General features: G+C 45.9%; 1 protein-coding gene and 1 non-coding gene across 2 annotated transcripts in view; both read right to left on the reverse strand.

The window, feature by feature from the left end:
• LOC132596387 (synaptic vesicle membrane protein VAT-1 homolog-like) overlaps nucleotides 1-21,513 on the reverse strand; it is a 125,815-nt gene that overhangs the window by 65,175 nt on the left and 39,127 nt on the right. The window contains exons 4-6 of the mRNA XM_060293416.1: nucleotides 13,953-14,056; nucleotides 11,742-11,797; nucleotides 7,917-8,111 (exon numbers count right to left, since the gene is read on the reverse strand). Coding sequence (XP_060149399.1) covers nucleotides 7,917-8,111; nucleotides 11,742-11,797; nucleotides 13,953-14,056 — 355 coding nt within the window. The remainder of the gene's footprint in view (nucleotides 1-7,916; nucleotides 8,112-11,741; nucleotides 11,798-13,952; nucleotides 14,057-21,513) is intronic.
• Nucleotides 15,468-15,574, reverse strand: LOC115857054 (U6 spliceosomal RNA). Its single transcript, XR_004041100.1, has one exon. It is a non-coding gene; the product is annotated as a U6 spliceosomal RNA (small nuclear RNA).

Below are 21,513 nucleotides of genomic sequence, written 5' to 3' on the forward strand. Positions count from 1 at the left end.
TGAAGAGCCACAATGGTCCAGTGCGGCCGGAGGGATGGGGACAGTTGGCAATGGGCGGGGGCTTCCACCTACCCCACCTTCTCCCAGGGCCGGCCTTCCTGCCTCCCCATCACTCTGTGTTCAGCCTCATGCGTGTTTGTTGAGGCTTGGATGCTCCAACCCCCATCTCTCTCCAGCTTCCAGGCCTTTCCCTGGGATGTGGCACATGCTTGGGTGGGTCACACCCCCATCCAGCTACCCTCCTCCAGGGCTAATTTCCCACTGCTGTGATTGTCTGGTTGCTCCTTGTTGAATGGATGGCATATTAATTTCCAATTGCTGCTCTGGCAAAGTACCACAAACTTAGTAGCTTAACACATCGCAAATGTACTCTTACAGTTCGGCAGGTCAGAAGCTTGAAATGGGCCTATGTGGGTTAAAATCAAGGTGTCCACAGGACTGTTTCCTTCTAGAGGCTTCTGCTTCCTTTTCCTTTCCGGCTTCTAGAGACCACCTGCATTCCTTGGCTTGTGGTCCTGCATCACATCACCTTCCCTCTGCTTCCTTTGCCACATCTCCTCTGACCCTAGCTCTCCTGACACTCTTGTAAGGACTCTTGTGATTACATCAGCCCCACCCACATAGTCCAGGGTAATCTCCTCATCGTAAAATCCTTAATTTAATCACATTTGCAAGTTTCCTTTTGCTGTATGAGGTAACATATTCGAAGACTTTGGGGATTAGGATGTGGGCATCTTGAGGGCGCTGTTATTCAGCCTGCCGCAGATGAATATGCTGACCCAGAGCTGTGACTCATCGTGCTTGATCTGTTGGGTAGTTAGAGCACACTGAGCCCTGGTGCACGGCAGGGTTGGGGGCGTGACGGAATTGCAGAAAACACGTGAGCAGGGCATGCTGGGAGAATGTGCGTGGAAACTGGGAATGTGTGCGCGAGCCGGGGGTGATTATGTTGAAAGGGGGGCATGCAGCAAAAAAAATAATGAAAGGGACATAAAGCAAACATGGTGGTTACTTCTGCAGCCTCAGTTTCCTTATCTGAAAACTGGGAGGATGGACCAGGCTGAATGTGCGGCTTTATAAGGCCATGCAGCTAGAATATTAGTAAGGACTGAGGCCAGCAATCTGACTTCCCAAGCTGTACCTCTTTCCCATCTCCCATGTCCCCTTATCCCATCCTTAAATAGCCCTTCTCTCTCTCTCCCTCTGTGTGTGTGTGTGTGTGTGTAATTTATTGAGATACAATTTGCATACCATACAATCCATTCATTTAAAGTGCACAGCACAATGGTTTTTAGTGTAGTCACAGAGTTATACAACTGTCATTAATTTTAGAACATTTTTATCTCTCTGAACAGAAATGCCCCCAGCCCTAGGCAACCCCTAACCTACTTTCTAAACAGCCCTTCTTTGGACCCAGCACCCCCTGGCTATTTGCCAGCCCTTTTTTCTGCTCAGTGCCAAATAGGAGGCTTATGCTGGCTGTCAGACTGTCCTGCCCATGATTCTCTTCCTGACCCTCTGCCTTCAGACTTCTGCCCTCATCATTCTACTGAAAGGCTTTCTGAAAGGTCAACAATGACCCCGGGGCCAAATTCAAAGGCTTTTCTGCTCCGTACTTCCTGACTTGTCAGCAGCCTGACTTTAAGACCTGTCATGGTGGTCCCTTTACCACTGCCCTGCCCGGGATGCCTCACCTTCTCCCTACTGTGTGAATGGTGGGGGATGCTAGGATTCTGTCCTCACCCTCTTCCTTCTACAGTGGAGAAGTTAATGCCCACGGTCTGAATGCCAGCTTTGCCATGCACCAGCTGTGTGAGCTTGGGCAGCTAACTTCATCTAAGTCTACTTTCCTTATTTATATCTCAGGAAGAGTAACAGTACCCACCCCTCAGGGTTATTGTGGGGACTAAATGAGTTAATTCATAGGAAGCGCTTGCTTGGAGAACTACTTGGCACATATAAACAGTCTACGCTAAGTGTTTGCTAATATGATTATGTTGCTCCTTCTTTTGTTCAATTGAGTTTATTCATAGCCATGTTTTTTCAATAACTTCTATGCATCACACTTCCCTGGGGTTCAAATTTCCATTAAATTCAATTATAAGCCGGGGCTTTGGGCAAGTATAGCTTCCCCAAAGCCTCACTTTTGTGACCTGTAAGACGGGGGTAATAGTAGCTGGGTCTTAGGGTTGTTGGAGAGTTTAAATAAGTTAATACATGCAAAACATTTAGAACAATGCCTGCCATGCAGTAAATCCTCTAGAAATGTCAGTAGCAGCAGTAGTTGTAATTATCCAGCCTTCATCTCTCACCTCCATGTGATGGTTGACTTGACCGTGGACATCACTTGCACATTCTACCATCATCTTAAACCAAAATCACATCTGAGCTCATCAATTTTTTCACGGCAGCTTCAATCATTGCTAACTCAAATCATACTGTTGGCACCCCCAGTCCTGGTTTCCCACGTCGAAAGACCATTGGTCATCTTGCATCTCCTTTGTCCTTTCTATCCAATTTTCATCCTTCCCAATGACTCACATTTGCTCATTCCCTCCCATTCACTTCCCCCACTTTTGTCTGGAGCTTGCCTACCCAGGTCTGAAAGTCTTCAATGACCTCTTGCCTGCCCCCCGTCCATCCACCAAACCAAAGTACACATGATACAAAATACATTGCCCACTTCTGGATGATGCTTCTAAGTACTCTCCCTATCCCCAACTCTGCCCCTGAAGGAGCTTCTAAATCTTTAAAAAAGGTCTCCACGAGCCAGTCACCAACTGCCATAATTAAGTGGGACTTTCCATAGTTTCTCCTCGAGTCTTTGCCTCTTAGTTTTGGTTTGGGTATATGTTTCAGATGCTTGGCTTCATCCTTTCTTTTCAGTCTGGTGTTGGAGGTGAAGCCTGTGGCTTCTTTAAAACTGAAAATCACACCTCCACCCATCCTTCTCTCTTGAGTCATCCCACCCTCCCTGTTCAACATTAATCTGCCTTTTATCCAGTCAGCCTCTTGCTCTGTGTCAGATAAGGGTCCCTATCAAGCTCAGCACCACATTATTTTTCCTTAACTTATTCTTTTAGGCAGACCCATCTCTGTATAGGTTTTGTGATGTCATAGAATGAAAGACACATTATAATTAAGCCACAACTATTAACATGAAAGGAAAAATGTGGGGGACACATAATGAGGGATTGGAGCACTTAAATAAGTGACTGCATTTGGTCAGTGAACTTCACTACAGCCAAGGCAAAGAGAAGTGTACAAGGAAGGGCACAATTAACGTAATTTACTAAAGGTAATCATGCCAGATTGCTGGGGAGACAAATTTACCTTCAAGCAGAAGGATGACATCATCTCATAGACCAGCTCTAGGAGAATTTCTGCAGGGATGGGAACATTCTTCCATCTCTGCATGGTCCAATATGGCAGCCACTAGCCACATGCAGCTACTGACCACTTGAAATGTGGCTAGTATACCCAAGGAACTGAATTTTTGATTTGACTTAATCTTAATTAAATTTGAATAGCCACATGTGGCTAATGGTACCATAATTGGAGAGTGTAACCACAGACTTCTATGTAAATTATGTTGTAAAATATCTTTAATAGAATATTTCAAAATTGCCAAGATCTCTCTGCAGCCCTGTGTCCATTTGCTAGGGCTGCCATAATGAAATACCACAGACTGGAAGGCTTAAATAACAGAAATTTATTTTCTCACAATCCTGTAGGCTAGACATCCAAGATCAAGGTGTCAGTGAGGTTGGTGTCATTCTGGGGCTGTCTCCTGGGCTTGCAGATGGCCCTCTTTTCACTGTGTCCTCACATGGTCTTTATGCAAACATCCCTGGTGCCTCTTTTTGTCCTAATCTCTCTTCTTATAAGGACACCAATCAGATTGGATAAGGGCTGCCCAAAGGCCTCATTTTAACTTAATTATTTCTTTCAAGGCCCTATCTCTAAATATAGTCAAATTCTGTGGTATTGGGGGTTAGGGCTTCAACATATGAGTTTGAGGGGGGACACAATTCAGCTCATAACAGAGCCCTCTGTGCACTATTAAACAGCAGACAGGTAAAGGCACTTTTGATCAGAGGCCACAACTGGATAGTTCAGGTGTGTATCTTTCTAGTGACATACTTGGGACTAGGATGGGCTTCTGGGAATTGGGAAATCAAAGGGTGTCATATTCCTTAGGCCACAGTCTCTAATAGCAATCCCCTCACCCAGAATGTCAACTCACACTCCTCTGCCTGGCAGTGAAGGCCCCCAAGATTTGACTCTATTGACTGAACCAGCCTTTTCTCCTCTCCTCCTTTGTTCCTGTTCCTCTGCTTTTTTTCCAGACCTCTCTACCCCATGTACCTTATACTCACTCCTGCTTCTCTGATTTTGTTCACACTGTCCCTCCTGATAATACCTTGTTTTTTTAACTGCAACATCATCCTAAGAATTTATATCCTGCTAATCTCAACCAAGACCCACCTCATTCTTAAAACCATCCCTGAACATTCAGTCTTCCTTAACATCATTCTCTCTTGTTTTCAAATCCAGTCACACTTGAAACAAACACCCCATGATTGAAAAACGAAGTTCTTCTCTAATTGTTTCTAGGTCTTAGTGTTGTCTCTGAAACAAAGTCATAAACGCAAGGATCAGGGAACAAGTGACCTATCCCTTCTGTAGACTTGACATCCTAACATAGTACAGGCACATAGCAGGTGCGCAGTAATGTGTCTGCTGCTTGGTTGACAGATGTAAGCATTTTTTGTCCCTTTCCCACCTCTGAACTGTTTTTCCAACTTTATGTACAATTGCACATTTAGTATCTGGAGCAAACCAGTTGCACGTTTAGTATCTGGAGGCTGCAGCATATCACTCACTCTTTGTATTACATTTACAATAAAGTCAAAGATAGATGGCTAAAAAGAAACTCTAATCATCTCTGATATTATTAAATCTTCTAGTCTGAATTCTCAGAGAGCCCAAGAGAAATTTCTTTTAATCCCTATGGTCTTTCTATTCCATAGATGAAGTTATAGAGCTGGCCTGAGAAGCAATTTTGTGAAATCATTTACCAAAGGGGAGGGGGGAAAATCATTATAGTCCTCCTTTGGAGGTTTGCAAGTAATAAGCATGCTCTATTCTCTTCAAGCCCAGAGGAGCTGCGTGGGCTTGATAAACGGCTAAGCTTGGCCCACCGGCAGCTCTAAAAAGATGTCTGTAAACATTACAGAAGAGAACCATCAGAAAGTTGGTGGGTGTTACTGATGAGTGGCTGTGGGTGCTTTTGTTGGCCAACATGGCAGCAGCCTTCTTTCTCTCCTCTGTGAATGACTAGTGACCTATACTTCCTTTGTTTTCCTGGTAACTGTCTTAACCGATATGGCTTCTTTTAAAGCAGTGGTTTTCAACTAGGGAAGATTCTGCCTCTGTCCCCATCCCACCTGGGGGACATTTGACAATGTCTGGAAACATTTTATGTTGTCACAGCTGGCAGTGGGAGGTGCTGCAGGCATCTTCTGGGTAGAGACCAGAGATGCTGCTAAACATCTATCTTTCCTTGTCCCTTTGCTTTTGAGGGTCTCTCTGCCTTGCATACTCTTCTTCCAGTTTTTTCCTATTTCATGTCCCAGTTCAAACAACACCTAGCCTTCCTTATCGAAAGCCACTCTACAGCATGCATTCTCAGTGGGAGCAAGGCCACCCCCAAAGGGGTAAAAATGGATTCTCAGAGGATTTTTTAAAATCTTACTCTTTTAATGTATGTAAAGCACAAATACACATCCAGGACATAAACAGATGGATGATAGGTAGGTAGGTAGATGGCTGGTGTATCTACGGTACTAAAATTTCATAGAGGTGGTTGATTAAGAAAAAAAAAGTCTAAAAAAGCTCCTTAGGGAGCAATAATGAAATAAAGGTTGAAGAATATTGCTCTGTGGAAACTGTCTCCCCCCTCCACTTACTCGCCAACATATACCCTAATTTGCCTCCTTCCAGAACTTAATGCAATTGGAGAATACCCTACTTATTTTTAGTTCACTTGAGTATTTTCTGCCCCTCCCCACCCCTCTGAAAGTGAGCTCCTTGAAACTCAGGGATCTTGGCCATCTATTTGCCACTGTACCCCCAACACCTGCACATTGTTGGGCATGTAATAGATATTCAATCCATATTTGGTGATTCAATTGCATTATAACCAAGGAATGATTTCCAGTACTAAACCAAGGACCCACTGGGCCAACCAGACCCCTCTTCGATTTCAACCCTCACTTAAATGCTACCAGATTCATTGGGTCCCTTTTGGGCAGTGAGCTTAAGTCCCCTTCTTTCCTCCATGGTCAAGTTAATCTCTTAGCCCTGGTCTCAGGTAGCTCACATTTTCTCTCCTCCCTGACCTCTGAGACACAGCCACTGCAGTTCGGCCCTTGTCTATTCCACTGACATACCATAGTGAGTACCGTATGGATGTTTGACCCACTGAATTAAAACATTTGACCCAAGTATAACGATAGGTTAACCATCTTAGAACTTACACAACAGAAGGAATGTATGATAATCTGATCTGATTTGGTAACACATTGAATTACAGTGAGCGTGTGCTGTAGAAAAAAGACTGGAAGGAAGCAAACCAAAATATTAACAATGTTATCTATCTCTGGAATGTGGACTTGCAATTTATTTTCTCCTTATGTTTTTGGCTAATTTAGGAATTTCCTATAATAAGCATGTATTTCTTTTACCATAAGAAACAAGGGGTTTTGGTGGTCGGGTTTTTAAAGTATCATTCATGATATTGCAGTATCAGAGAGGCATATATAGGCCTGATCCATGGATCCAGGACCAGGCCCCTCTGATTACATGGTGACTCCCACAAAGCCTTTTTGCGGGGGGGGGGGGGGATTTCTGTGCTTAGGAAAGCCATTAGATTTTGCCCAACCTAGTCCATTAAGCAAATAACACCAGCTTTCTTGCCAGGATGACAGCTACTATCTGTTCCATGGAATGTTATTTTTGTTAAGTTTTTCAAAGGTGTCCGTGACGCCCCATGCAAATGCAAAAACCAGCCAAACGAGCAAAAAACACACTCCCACATCTTTCTCAGGGGCTTCATGGCTCCCTGAAGCCAAGGTCATAACATCCTGACCTACAAGATTTCTTAGTGGAATGCCTCTTGAAACCTAGACCACATTTCTTCATTTTCTCCTCACGGGCAGCTACCGTGACTGGCTTCCCAAATGTCCAAAACTTCCCTTGTCCTGAAGAATTTTCTAGATGCTGCCTCTTCCTAGCACATCTCCCCTGAACCAATATGGTCAGTTCACAATTCAGTATCCTTAAAGGTGACACAAGGGGCTCTTAATTTTTTTGTGTGATCAAGGAATGCTTTCAAATACTAGAACTTTTTGCAGATCAGTTAATAAAAAGACTCAGTCAAACACTAGATCCAACAATTCATTCATAATTACAGTGCCCAGGGTGGCAGCTAACAAGGTCTGGAAGGGGCTCCAAGCATCGGGGCTTGGCACACAAATCATTTCAGCTCTGAACCATTGTCCGCCCTGGCCTTGATCTCACACACTCACATGGTGAGGATATAACTGACGCTGCACAATGTACACGCTCTCTTGTAACCAAGGTGAATCGTACACACCCATCAAGATTTGGTGACCTACCCGGGAAGGGTTCATGGCATGAATGGCATGTTGACACACGTGGTTTGAGAACCACTACGAAACGTAAAGTATTTCTTACATCCAAAGCACTCTATACTACAGGACAATGACTTTTAGGACCCTCATTTAAAGCAAACAAACCTGGAGAAAAATCACTTAATAAAAGAGCGGATCTGGCTGCCCAAAGCTGACTAAAAAGACAGAGATTATTTGCTGGGGAAACATCATCCTTACCTCCTCCAGGGCCCACAGGGAGTCCACCACGGGCTTGACTTTTTTCTGGTTGTAGAGCCCAATGAGTTTGTCCACCACTCCTTGAATGAGGCCAGCACGGCCCTGTTTGAAGAGCAGGTTTAGAAGGGAAAACCCAGCAATGACTTTGTTCTCTTCGTATAGCTTGATGGGGTTCACCTTCTCAACCTGCCACCACTGGAAAGAGAGAAGGTGTGCGTTACAAGGAATCAATGCTAGGCCATGTTTGTAGCATTGCAGGGAGACAAGGGGGCTGCACTTGGGTGGATTCCAGATGCCCAGGCGGTAGCTCTTGCTGGTGTGTTTCTGTCAGCACCTCTTTGGCTGAGCACTGCTACAGGTGCAGAGTGATGCTTCCCAGAAGAGCCCAGGATGTAGGTGGGACACAGCCCTTTACAAAAACAACTGCGAGACCACATGTGATCAGAATGTTAAGTCACACGGTTGGGACCATCAGATCTGGAGTTGGATCCTGACTCTACAATTTGCTCCCTGTTATTCTCTGTGCTTCATTTTTCTCAGCGACACACACTGGCAGGATGCTGCCTCTGAGGTTTCCTGGGAGAGTTTAGCGTAAAGCGCTTGGCTGACTGGATGGCGGTGGTGGTGATGGGGCTGGTGAAGGGAGCGGGAGGGGTGGGGGTACGTGGGGGGAGTGATGCCTCTGCCTGCACGAGCAGCTTTCCTTGGGGGAACAGCAGCAAGGCTGGAGAGGTGAGGCAGAATGCGTCAGATAAGGAAGAGGAAGGGAGCGTAATATAGCAAGAAGGAACAGCGTATCGGAGCGATGAAGCCACAGTGTTGGAACTAAATTGATGGTTCTCAACTGGGGACGGTTTTACCCCCCAGGGACATTTGGTAAATGTTTGGAGATGTTTTTTGTTATAACTCAAGGGGGGAATCAGCTGGCATCTAGTGGGAAGAAGCCAGGGATGTTGCTAACTCTCCTACAATACATAGGACAGGTCCTCAAAACAGAATTATCCAGCCCCAGATGTCACTAGCGCTGAAGTCCTACGTGGGATACCCACACCTGGCACATATGGCTCCCTTATTTCCTGTCTTTCATCTCCCACTCCAGACATGAAAATAAGTAGGTAATCCATTAAAAACTACAGAAATGGTGATCCAGCTGCTTTGTTCTGATTTAATTGTGTTTCTTCTGGTGCTGGTTAGAATTTAGAAATTCAAAGGTCCAGCTTCTAGAGGGTGCTAAGAGATCAAAATGTTTAATATAGAAGGCAAAGAGAAGTGTGAGGGACACTTAGGAACATCTATAATAGTTATGTTATCGGTGTGTTTCTTTTACATCCTGCCTCCTTCCAGGATTGAGGAAACTCTAAAAAGTAAAATATCTTGTTTTTTTTAAGTGGGGAAATCAGATTGTTGGAAAATAAGTGTAAGAAAGACAGGTTGTAAACAGGGACAAGGTTCATGCACAACATTTTTTACCAAAATATGCTCCCCAAGGGCCTGGGGTCCAGCTCTAGGAGAGATAGGTATTTGGCCGTGGGCTGCTTGCCACAAAAGCAAAGGTAGAGAAATGATTAGTAACTTGATTCACAGTGTATGTGCAGTGCTTCCACAAAGCGTTTGTGAAATGAATGCTTGCCGAAGCTACAGTTGCTGCCCAGTTGTGTTTGTGTTCTAGAGCTGAATGCCTGGTTTTGAATCCCAGTTCTGTCACTCGCAAGCTGTGCAACTTTAAGCAAATCACTTAACCTCTCTGTGTTCAGTTTCCCTACTGTACCTCATGGGGTCGTCATGGGGAATAAATGTGTTGATACATACAAAGTACTTAGCTCAGTGTCTGCTGCATAGTACGTGCTCTATAAATATGAAATATTTTTATCACCTTAAGTTGGAGAGATATCTTGGATCGAGCGAGTAAGAGCTCTGGATTTGGAGTCAGACTGCTCTCGAAATGTTGACTTCATTTGCTATTATCGTCATCGTTAGGATCTAAAAGCAAATGGCATGTGAACACAAGCTCCCCGTAAGAGTTTTAAGGGGGAACACCATTAAGATAGCTGAGGGAGAAATTCCTGTATGCTTCCAAATATGCCTTTAATTTCTAAGCCTTTCTCCAATGTATAGAAGAAAATGCCTTCTAGAACCTTCCAGAACAAAGTCATCACCCCACTCCTCAGCATGCCCTACCTTCAGTTTGCTTCTAACTGAACAACTGACACGAACCTGGCCTCTGAAAGGGAACAGTCTTTATTCCTGACCCCCAGCTATACAGCCTTCTGGTAATCAGCACCCTTGCTTTAAGCAGGAGAATGTTACTCTCCATCGTGGCTGTTTTCACGAGCGCCTTCCCTGAACGTGGGCACACGACAATTATTTCATTAACGCTGTGTGTTGTGATTGTGCACGTAGGGGAGAAAGGGAAAACACTTTTTACAATTGTATGTAATTTGGGACCAATTTGGTTCCCTACAGCAGGCCGTCAGCATCATGTTAATTGCAGCCACAGCAACAAAACAGCTGCGAGTGACACAAAGCCTGTCGTCAGGGGACGCGCTCCAGACAGCATCATCCTTCACTAGACTCCATTCTTGCTCCCCTGTTCATCCCGAAGTTGCGATAACCTTGACCTGAACTTTAAAGCTCAAGTGCAAACCGAGGCCCTTTAATTCTAGTCTCACAGGGCCGGGGGTACTAATCATTCCAGAATCAGGGAGTGTTTGGAGAGGAAGCCTTTGGCAGCCAGTGCTGGCACTTTGGGGGCATATGAATATCCCACAGTGCCACAAAGAGTCAATTCTAAACCCCTTTCCCTGGCTTTGTCTGACCACCCTATTCACCATGCTTCCACCCCATTCTTCTGTCTTCTACTTCAGCACCCTGCTTTCATCCCTTTCAGAGATTTTATGACTATTTACCATCATCTTATTAATATGTGTTACTTATTTCATCATCTCCTTCATTAGAACGCAAGAGTCCCGAGGGCCTCAAATGCATCTGTCTCATTTGCTGTGGTACCCTGGTGCCTGGCACAGCACCACAAGTAGTAGGTGCTCAGAAGATGCTTGCAAAGCGAGTGAATCCATCAGTGCCTCACTGGCTGCTAAGGAGGCTAAGAGGAGGGAGGACAAAGGCAAGCTCTGATGGGACATGGCGGCCCCTGTGGTGGGGACAGGCGTAAACATGGAAGTTCAAGCCCAGATTAGTTTAATTCTAGTAAGTGTGGCTCCAGGTGGGAATGTAGACCTGAGGAGGTTCGTGGTGGGGTGAGTGCCCAGGGATGCAGCTTCACAACTGCAGACACAATAACCACTGTGTTCAGAGCATGAGCACGTAAGCTAGTGGTTCACACACTTGCCTGTGTCAAAAAATCAGCCCAGGAGCTTGCGAAAAGTGTCGAGTTCTATTGTCTCTCCAAGCCAGTAGGATGGGGCTACAGAGAAATCTCAAGTAGCCCTAGAGACCCGGTCAGAAAGTGGCCAGACTGAAAGGCTGGTCTCTCTGTGGACCAAGTAGAGTGCACGAATGCTAAGTTTATTCTTGACCAGTGATTAAAAATACCAACACTTAAACAATCTCTGTTGAAATCAAAATACAGTTTTCTGGAGTTTCTCGGGCACTCTCATTTCTCTGCTTCATTTGGACAAAAGTGGCCCAAGTCACAGTCCTGTCCAAGTGTGGTGAGCAGGTTGAGAATGCAGGCTTTCTTGCAAATGAATGATGCAGATGAAGGACAAACAAGATTTAGGCTATTCGGTCCATGTCCTTAGACGGAAGAGCTCACAACATGCCAAGCACCACACCACCAGCGTACTTTGGACGTGCATGGATACTTACTGATTTTGCAAAGCTAAAGAAGCTCTTGGTCTCTCCAGTCACCATGTTGGATGAACCTGCAAGTGGAAGATTCCCAAATCAAGCTAACGAAAATCAGCATCTCTTGCTTTGCGTGGAAGAATGGCAGTTGTCTGGCCCAGAACTGTCAAGAACTTGAAAGGAAATTTAGGTCAGCCTTGGAAAAATAAGGGAATGAGAGGGTGTGGTTGGTGTCGAGTTGACTTAATTTTAACTAAGTATCACTGGATCAGAGAGGAAGTAACATTTCTCAAGGTGACTATTTCATAACGTTGGACAATAGGTCACGTGGCAAAAATGTGATTTAAGCCACCATTCTAATAAAATGATGAGTTGCCGAAATGTCTTGTTGGTGCCATTCTCTGAGACCGAGAAATGAACTCCTTTGTGAGATTACTTCATGGCATGAATTTGATTCCTCCGCAAGTGAGGGGCTTGGGGAGCTGACCTTGGCTGGGCATTTAAGTAGTGGAGAGAGGCGGGGCTGAATTAGAATTTAGATGGATGGAAAGATGGGGTCCAGAGGAGCAGATGAGGGTGAAAATAGGTTCACAAGCCAAGGAAATGGTGTGACCCACGTGTAAGCTCCAAAGAGGTCTGGGCAGAAAGGTGAAAACCACTCGAGACCAATGGTGTGGGAAACGGAGCCTTGCTGATGGGAACAAGCAATATTCAGAGTTAAGACAGGAAGTCGAGTTAGGAAAGATTCCCTAACATGCTCTTACAGAAAGGAAAAACCCCTTTCTGCGGTTCTGGGTTGGGTGAGGGTTAAGAGATACTATACCCTGGTGGTGCCTTTTCAGCGACTTTTCTGCCTTCCTCCCACAGATTTGGGAGTAAGTTCCTCTCAGAGAACCGTTAAATGAAAAAACAATGTATGTCTTAAACTTAGTTCTTTGGCCTTGGTAAACTAGTAGCCAGTTAATCACTGCTTCTCCTTCTATGGGGTGACTTTTACAGGGTGCAGGCTTCACAGCACTAGGTTTTGATTACTTAGTAGTCAAGTAATTGATGTAATAAATTAGATACTCGTGATATGATCAAGTTGTGTACACCAAAATGACGTCATGGAACTGGGGCAAAAATAGAACCAGTAAATGGATAAGGATGGGTAAAATGCTCATCTGTATTTGACTCACGTGTTAGTCATAGCCAATATCCCTACACTGACATTTATAGCTTCTCTTATCAATAGTAATAATTTAAAAACTGCATCCACCGCTAAAGACTTTCAAATACATGGCCACTACTCATAATGCCAGAACACTCCAGCAATGAAAGTTTCTTCCTTCTCTGTCACAGTGATCTGATGATGACAAAATGATGCTTGACTACTTATACCTCTCAGATATCTCTTTTATAAGAGTCTCAGCTAATAGTAGGGAAATGAGTATTTTTTTCTGAGTTATGCAGAACTAAGGCTCAATTTTCTACTCTACTTCCGTGGGACAGAGTGCCAAAAATCTCAAGCATTGGAGAGCTCCAAGATCATTTGGCTTTGGGATGCGACATCTGGCTTCAGATACGCTTTTTTCTTTGCAGAGACTAATGTTTAAATTGTTTTACCTGCCTATGACAAAGAGAAGAAGAGGGGGGAGAGGAGTCTCTGGGGTCTCATTCTGCTGGAGAAAACCCGCTCCCAGATGTCTCTCATGAATCCTCCCAAACCCAAGAGCATATAAGTGAATTAGAGGCAGACATGGGCTCTGTCCATCCAGGGCTTCTGTCTTGATTGGGACATACAGGAGTAGTTTAGAGGAGGGAGATTCTGCACCTTGCAACTTCATCTCCAATAGTGAAGATCCTCCCTTTTAAAACCACCACATCCTAGCCACTCTTCTCCATCCTCTTATGGGTGTTTTATTGCTTCATTTTTGTAACTTCCTTTGAAGCTATTAGTATTTTCCACATGTGCCACCTTCTGTGGGTCGAGTCCCATCTGGTCACTACCTTGGCTTGGCCTTGCTTTATTTCTTTTAGAATGAGAAATGCTCATGGGATAATAGGGCAGTAGGCACTTTTATAATTGAGAACAGTAGCAATACTATAGAAAATATTTAAATATTAACACCATCCCCATCTCATTACGCCAGCATATCAACACATCTCATTTTTCAGAGCCCCTTGTAAGCACACGTGCGTTGCGGTGCTGCCTGTCGCCGACCACGTCCCCTGCTTCTGTTTAGCGCTCACCATATAAAATGTAGGTTCCCAGTGGTTTGAGAAGGCTGAGACCTTTTCCAGTGTTGTCCCCACAGAGGCAATCCAAAACAATGTCCACTCCTTCAGCAGAGATTCTAAATGGTGAGAAGACAAAGTAAAATAGTGTAACCTGTCAGGGACCAAACCGTCAACCCCTTTTCCTTCCCCTGTCATACTGTTTACTGCCAGAATCAGGAACAGAGAGAGCTCTGGGAGTAGAAATAAATAGGGCAGAAGCCCGGGAGGGGGATGTATCCTCCTGAGTCCAACTCTGAGAATTTCACAAAGCAGCAGACAGCTAAGAACCTGGCTGGTGGTGCCAGCAGAGAACATCACAGTCAGTCTGACCGCCTTGCTCAACTTCTCTGAGCCTCAGCTTTCTCCTTTGTAAGGTGGAGCTAGCGGGACTTCCCTGGTGGTCCAGTAGGTAAGGCTCCGCACTCCCAATGCAGGGGGCCCGGGTTCGATCCCTGGTCGGGGAACTAGATCCCACATGCCTGTGACAACTAAGAAGTCCTCATGCTGCAACTAAGAAGTCTGCATGCCGCAACTAAGGATCCCGCATGCTGCAACGAAGATCCAGCATGTGCTGCAACTAAGACCTGGAGCAACCAAAAAATAATAAAAATAAATAAATTAAATTAATATTTTTTAAAAGTTAAAAAAAATAAAATAAAGTGGAGCTAGCATGTTTCTTTGTGCTAAGAATGAAGTGAGGTGGCAGATGTGGTGCTTGGCCCATTGCCAGCCACATAATAGTTGCTCCGTAAGTCAATCAACAACTCATATTTGTGGAAATTGGGGTGTGTGCCAGGCTCTGTCCACGGTGCTGAATAGTGAAAACCAGCAAGCTCCCTGTCTTCATGGGGCTTCCGGTCTACCAAGGATTGGCTTTCTTCCCTCTCCACCTCCCTTCTCAGTGAAGCTATAAAGGCACGTTAATTTAACTTGGAAACTTCTATTCGTCCAATCTCCAGGTTCAACCTATAAACATACTCCTAGAGGAAAAGGGTTAAATAAATCCTACAGTGATGGAGGGCTCCAGAGGGAATCCACATTTGTACTCTATTAGGAAGAAGATCCCTTCTTCCATTCATTTATTTATACATTTATTAATTCACTCGCTCATGCACTTAACAAACATCTACTGGGCTTCTTGGGTTAAAAGAGATCATGCAGGAGGGGCAGTAGAACCGGAAGGCTCTGGGGGTTGTAGGGAATATATTCCTGCCTACAGAGTTCCCAGCTCTGGCTGGGCCGTGCTCTGCTCAGACAAGAATGGCCCTTCCTCAGCCTTGTGCCTTTGCAGGGTTACCTTGTCTTAGCACATTGCTCACTTTTTCTACCCCCACCCTCATCCCCCAGCAAAGTTCAGGAGCTGCCACTAACTGAGGTCAACAGCTTTGTCCAGAGCGTCACCAACTAGGAAATTACACATGCGTCTCCTGGGTTCATACACTAAGTCAACTGCTCCATGCCCCTGAGAGCTGAGTCTTTTTTTTTTTTTTTAATGTGGAGCGCTTCACGAATTTGTGTGTCATTCTTGCGCACGGGCCATGCTAATCTTCTCTGTATTGTTCCAGTTTTAGTATATGTGCTGCTGAAGGGAGCACCTGAGTCTTGATATGAATGTGCCCTTCAAAAGCCCTCAGGTCTTAACTAAAATCCAGCCCATTACAAAGGCTCTTCCAAAGTGATCAGCTTAGATTCCCACCCAATAGTGTGCTTATCTCATGGGTGTGTCCGTTCAAGTCCCATCTGTAAATTCATAACCAGGGAGTTAGGCCAGTGGATCTCAAACCTGCATGGGTGTCAGAATCTCCTAGAGGGCTCATTAAGGTACAACTGCGATTTGCCCTCCCTCTCCCTCTGCTCCTAGCTCTGATGTACTTGGTGTGGGGTGGGGCCCAAGGATCTGCATTTCTAAGAAGTTACCAGATGTTGATGCTGCTGATTCCAGCTCCACACTTTGGAAACCAGTTACTCAGAGGTCGAGGCAGCCTTGTTTTTCTTTTAGTAGTAATTAATTTGTTCCTTACATATTTGGCACTGGCACCGCACTAGGCACAGGGGGTATCATGGTGAGCCCACACAGATTTGATTTCTCCCCTTTTAGAGGTTACATTAGGCAGACATCAATCAATAGTTAAACAAATAAAAATTAAATTGAAAGTGAATGGGGTCTAGTGTCACAAAGGTACTATGAAGCTGTTCAAATTGAGAGTTTGCCCAGTCAGGGCTGCCAGAGAAGATGTCCCTGGGGAAGTGATGAGTGGCAGTTGGAGGAGGTAGGTAGGGAAAGAGTGGTGGGAACAGTGTTCCAGGCGGAGGGAACAGCATGTGCAAAAGCCCCATCCGGGAGGAGCCTGGTAGGCAGGAAGACTGCAGTAAAGAAGATGCGAGGGAGCTTGCTGCACGATGAGGCTGGAGAGGCAGGCGGGAGGTCTGAGTACACACTCTGAGGGGGCTCTGGGCTGGGCTGCAGACCCACTGATCAGCTCCCCACCTTGCATCGTAGGCCGGGTAGCTATGCAGCTGTTTTTCTCACTTTGACCAGACCCATTTTTGCCAAGTTTGCTCCCTCCTGTGGAAGTGAGATCCTGCTCTGCTTCTCCTAGACAGCCCGCCTGGGCCATCAAGTCCTCCCCATGAACTTCATTTCCCTGACATCTCTCCCCTTGCCCGAAGGATGCTGCGCATGCGTAGGGGCAGCCTCCCATATGTGAGGCTGTGCACGCCTTCCAGGGTACCCCCGATGGACCCGCCCGTCGCTTCTCCTCACTTTGTGCCAGATGCTCCTCATATCCGTAGTCTGCTTGTGGGTCCACGTTCTCTCCTCTGCCAATCACATCTCCTTGCGCTAGCTGCCCCGCCTCGGCCTGTTCCTCTCTCCTGTGGACTATGGTTCTGCAGAAATGCAGGGCACGCCCACAGCAATGGGTGACCATGAACTCTGCGCACTTCCCCATCCTCACCTCCCACTAACCACGCCAGACAGTCAGACCTTCTAGCTGTTCCTAAAGTCCCACATTCAGGAGCACCTACTGTGTGCCAGGCACAGCGCTGAGCCTTCCTAAGTCTCATCTCATGACACCTCATGCCAACCCTGAGACTCAGGGCCTTTGTTATGCCCATTTGATGGATGAGGAAACTGAGGCTTAGTGGGGTCAGGTGACTGCGGGAAATGGGCGGACGCTGGTTTGATCCATCACATCCAGAAACTAAGTGAGGGCCCCAGAGATGGAGTAGGGTTTTATAGGGTGGGCTGTGGCCAGCCCAGGGGTGACCACCACTGCCACTTCTAGCTCCCAGCGAGGGCTGAGCAAAGCTGGGGGTTGCTCTACTGGGCTTTACACTGGAAGGAGATACTGCAGGTCTCCTGCATATCCAGGCCACCTGCTCCTCCCACATCTCTCTTGGCATTTCTATAGCTGAATCGGGCAAGACAGGGTTTGGCCATGCACAGGGGTCAAATAAGCCACAAATTCACTCCCCGTTGCTGTCACTGCATCCTTTAGGAGGTCAGTGGTGAACTGGGGGCCAAGAGCGGGGGAGGAGATGGATTCTGTGGAAGAGAAGCTGGGTGGAGGCAGGTGTCACTCCCAGGGCCCTGAGGGTGAGGACACCCTGCTGTAGAAGTCAAACCTTTAAGCAGACATTGCTCCCTTAGAGGCCAGCACTGTCCCTTCAGGTGAGAGCTGCAGAATTGAAAAGCGCTCCATCCCCTGTTCAGTTCTTCTAAGCCCAATCAGTGGATCAGACTGAACTGGATAGTGGGTCTACTTAAATTGCTCCAGGCCCCGCAAGTAAGCTAGGGTCAGGTCCTCCCTTGGTCATCCTTACACTGAAAAGCACCTTAGCAGCATCTTTTTTCTTGCGGTATGCGGGCCTCTCACTGTTGTGGCCTCTCCCGTTGCAGAGCACAGGCTCCGGACGCACAGGCTCAGCGGCCATGGCTCATGGGCCCAGCCGCTCCGCGGCATGTGGGATCTTCCCAGACCAGGGCACGAACCCGCGTCCCCTGCATCGGCAGGCGGACTCTCAACCACTGCGCCACCAGGAAAGCCCCTTAGCAGCGTCTTTTAATGGCATAATCATGAATATCACAAGCAGAGCAGGTAGCCCATCAGAGGCACAGAGGACATCCTCATTTCTTAGCTCACCCCCGCTCCCCAATTTCTGGGAGTGTCTGCCTTGCCTGCATTTGTGTAGTCGTAATTACATAAAAGCAGAGAGGGTAAGGGCAGAGGGTTAAAGGCAACAGTTCCTATTCTGCTTTCTCCCTCTGTCGTAAATCTCTGCAGACTTAAACAGCAAACAGAAATAGCCGCAGCTCAGAGATTCTCTGGGCCAAATTCAGCATCAAGATATTTTGGGATTGCTGATCCGAGACTTTCCTATCTGTCCTTCCTTGGTCCCCAACCCCTCGCTCCTTTATTGAGAATACTGCCTCTTTGCTTCCCATCCACTCGGATCAGTGGAGAATTTCTCTTGAGTGGTGGTAGTTGCAATAGAGCCGTTACTGGGTAAGCAGCCCTTCAACTTTGTCGAGAAATTAATTCCCCTTTACTGTAACTTTCATTTCCAGTTGGGTCCTTGGCTCTCCACACAATTCTTCTCGTTCAGACTTCCCTTTCTCTGAGAACTCATCTGTGCCTTAGCTTTAACCATCACCTCCAAGCTCATGACAGAGGGATGAGGTGATGTCAGAGTGCCCAGCACTGTGCCTGGCGCACAGTAGGCTGCTTAGTAAAAGTTTACTATTGACGGTTCCCACGTGCACGTAGTACCACTTCTAGGAATCCTTTCTTGATCGCTTTCTGTCTGTTCTCTCCTGGTGGCTAGACTCTTGTTAATTTCCACTAGGTCTCAGTTTCTTTATATAAGATAAGGAATTTTCATCTTTCAGGATGCACCTACAATGCTCACTGAAATGCTCAGCAGAGTGGGAGGAGACAGACAAAGCCTGGTGCCCCCCTCGCCTTGCCTGGGACTCGCTCCCTACCTCTCTGTACCGACTAAAAGAGTTCCCACTCTTCAAGCACCTCCTTGGGGCTGTCCACCTTGGCGTGCTCTCTGGTCTTTCTTCCCTCTTTATTTATTTATTTATTTTTTTTTTTTGCGGTACGCGGGCCTCTCACTGTTGTGGCCTCTCCCGTTGCGGAGCACAGGCTCCGAATGCGCAGGCTCAGCGGCCATGGCTCACGGGCCCAGCCACTCCGCGGCATGTGGGATCTTCCCGGACCGGGGCACGAACCCGTGTCCCCTGCATCGGCAGGTGGACTCTCAACCACTGCGCCACCAGGGAAGCCCCCCTCTTTATTTTTAAAGCCCTTACAGTCAGATGCACACAATTCAAGGCTTCTAACTCTTCCACTTGGTTTCAAGCGTCCTCTTCTCTCTCCTCCGGAACAGAGAAGGGGGAAGTGACATAAAGGTTATGTCTGTATTATATATATTTTTTCCCCTATTCCCTTTATAATGCCTGGCTCTAGGATGCAAACATATTCAAAAGAAGCTTACTGAGTGACTGGTTGATAAAAGAATTTTCGTCCCAAGAAATTTTATGTTATTATTTTTTCTAGTTGATTACACACAACACAGTGTGTTGTGTTACACAGTGTGTTGCACAGTGTAACGAACAATATCCATGATCAGAAAAGGAAGACAGATCACTCAGCATTCCACTCCTGTTGCATCTCAGTGGGTGGATTTTTCTTCCCCCTTCATTTCATGCCCTCACGCGCCAAGAATTTATACAAAGCTGTGATCACAGTGTAGCTGGAATTTGGCATTCTGCTTTTTTTCCACTCAATATGCTACCACAGGTATTTTTTTCATTTTCTGACAGAGTCTCCATAATTACCATTTTTTAAGGGGCTGCATAATACTCTAGTGTGTGGGTGTAGTGTAATCTACCGAACCGTTTCCCTTCTGTTGATAGTGGGGGCTGGTTCTGAATTTTCGCTTTTACAGACAATGCTGTAATTCACCCTGTCGTCATGTCCTGAGCACCTAACAATGAAGCAGGAGCAGTGCTTAGGTCTGCAGCAAGCAGGGTGGACCCGTGACTTTCATTTTCTTTCGGATTATATCCTGAGCGTAGGATTCGTGGGACAGAGAGTACAAACGTATTTGCAGCTTCCCAGTCATTTTTAGGCTAATCCCAGAATCTCTACTTAAAAATGTAAGGAAGGAACTGTTGGAGGTCACGTGTGCAGGAAGGTGGTGGGCAGGTGGGTCTCAGATGCTTCTGCTCTTCCGACATCAGAAGAAGTCACTGAATCTGGAGCTAAAGGCAGCAGGTCAAGGACACTGAGGGGATGGGGGATGGTGGAGCTACCTGGGACGTGGGGATAGCAGAGGCTCCCTGCTTATGGCCTCTGTCCCTTATTCAGAAGAGCCGCCACCTCCCGACCCTCCTCTCCACTACCGCACACATCCTCTGACCACAGCCTCCAGCTGCACTAGTCTCCTTTCACATTCTTGAATTGACCAAGTCTTTCCTGACCCCGGGCCTTAGCACATGCCATTCTCCTTGGTCAGAAATGCTCTTCCTTTGGCCAAATTCTCAGCCCTCAGTCCTCAGCCCAAATCTCACTTGCTGATGGACGACATGTCTGATTTCCCCACTTGCCTATGTTTATTTCACTAGCACCTTGCATTTTTCCACCAAAGCACATATCAGAAGTAGAAATCAATGAATTTTTAAAATATCTCTTGTCCCTTCTTCCCAACGAGGCTCCAGGCTCCATGCAGACAGTGATTCTCAGGTGGTTTCTGCTGGATCTCCTGCCCTAGCAGAGTACCTGCTAGGTACTCAGTATTTATTAAGCAGGTCAGTGCAGGAACAGAGGAAAGGATGCTTGAAGAAATATCTCTTAAGAGGGTGAAAGGAAAGGTGGCTGAAGGGAAGTGGTAGTTCATTTTCCAGACCACAGCTTGGAAGATGCAAGTTAAAGGAAGGAAGTTTATAAAAGTAGGCAAAGATGCATTCTGGAAGTCTTTACAAACTACTGTGCATAAAATAGATAAGCAACAAGGATTTACTGTATAGCACAGGGAACTCTCTTCAATATCTTATAATAACTTATAATGGAAAATAATCTGAAATATATATGTATGTATATATGTATGTATAACATACCTATACCTGAAACTAACACACTATTGTAAATCACCTATACTTAAAAAAAAAATGCCTGCAACCTCTGGACATCTGAGAAACGGGTGGTAAATTTCCAGTATCTAGCTTTAAAGCTTTCTTTTCACATCACATGGGAAATACTGGGGCAACCTTAAATGACACGCAAATCTTGACACTCAAAATTTCTTTTTAAATTTGAGAATTCAGACTGTCAGAAGACTCTCCTTTCCGAAAAACTTCCCAAGTTTCACCTAATCCGGTCTAAATCTATCACTTCAAACAACCAGATCTCCCATCCTCCAACCCTTCAATTTTTCATCTTAATCAGTGATTTGGAGGAAATTGTTTCTTTGTTATGATGCTATGCTAGCCGGACAACTTAATTCCTTTGTACCTTCTGATTTT

The sequence above is a fragment of the Globicephala melas genome, unplaced genomic scaffold, assembly GCF_963455315.2.
Source record: "Globicephala melas unplaced genomic scaffold, mGloMel1.2 SCAFFOLD_253, whole genome shotgun sequence".
NCBI classification, from domain to species: domain Eukaryota; kingdom Metazoa; phylum Chordata; class Mammalia; order Artiodactyla; family Delphinidae; genus Globicephala; species Globicephala melas.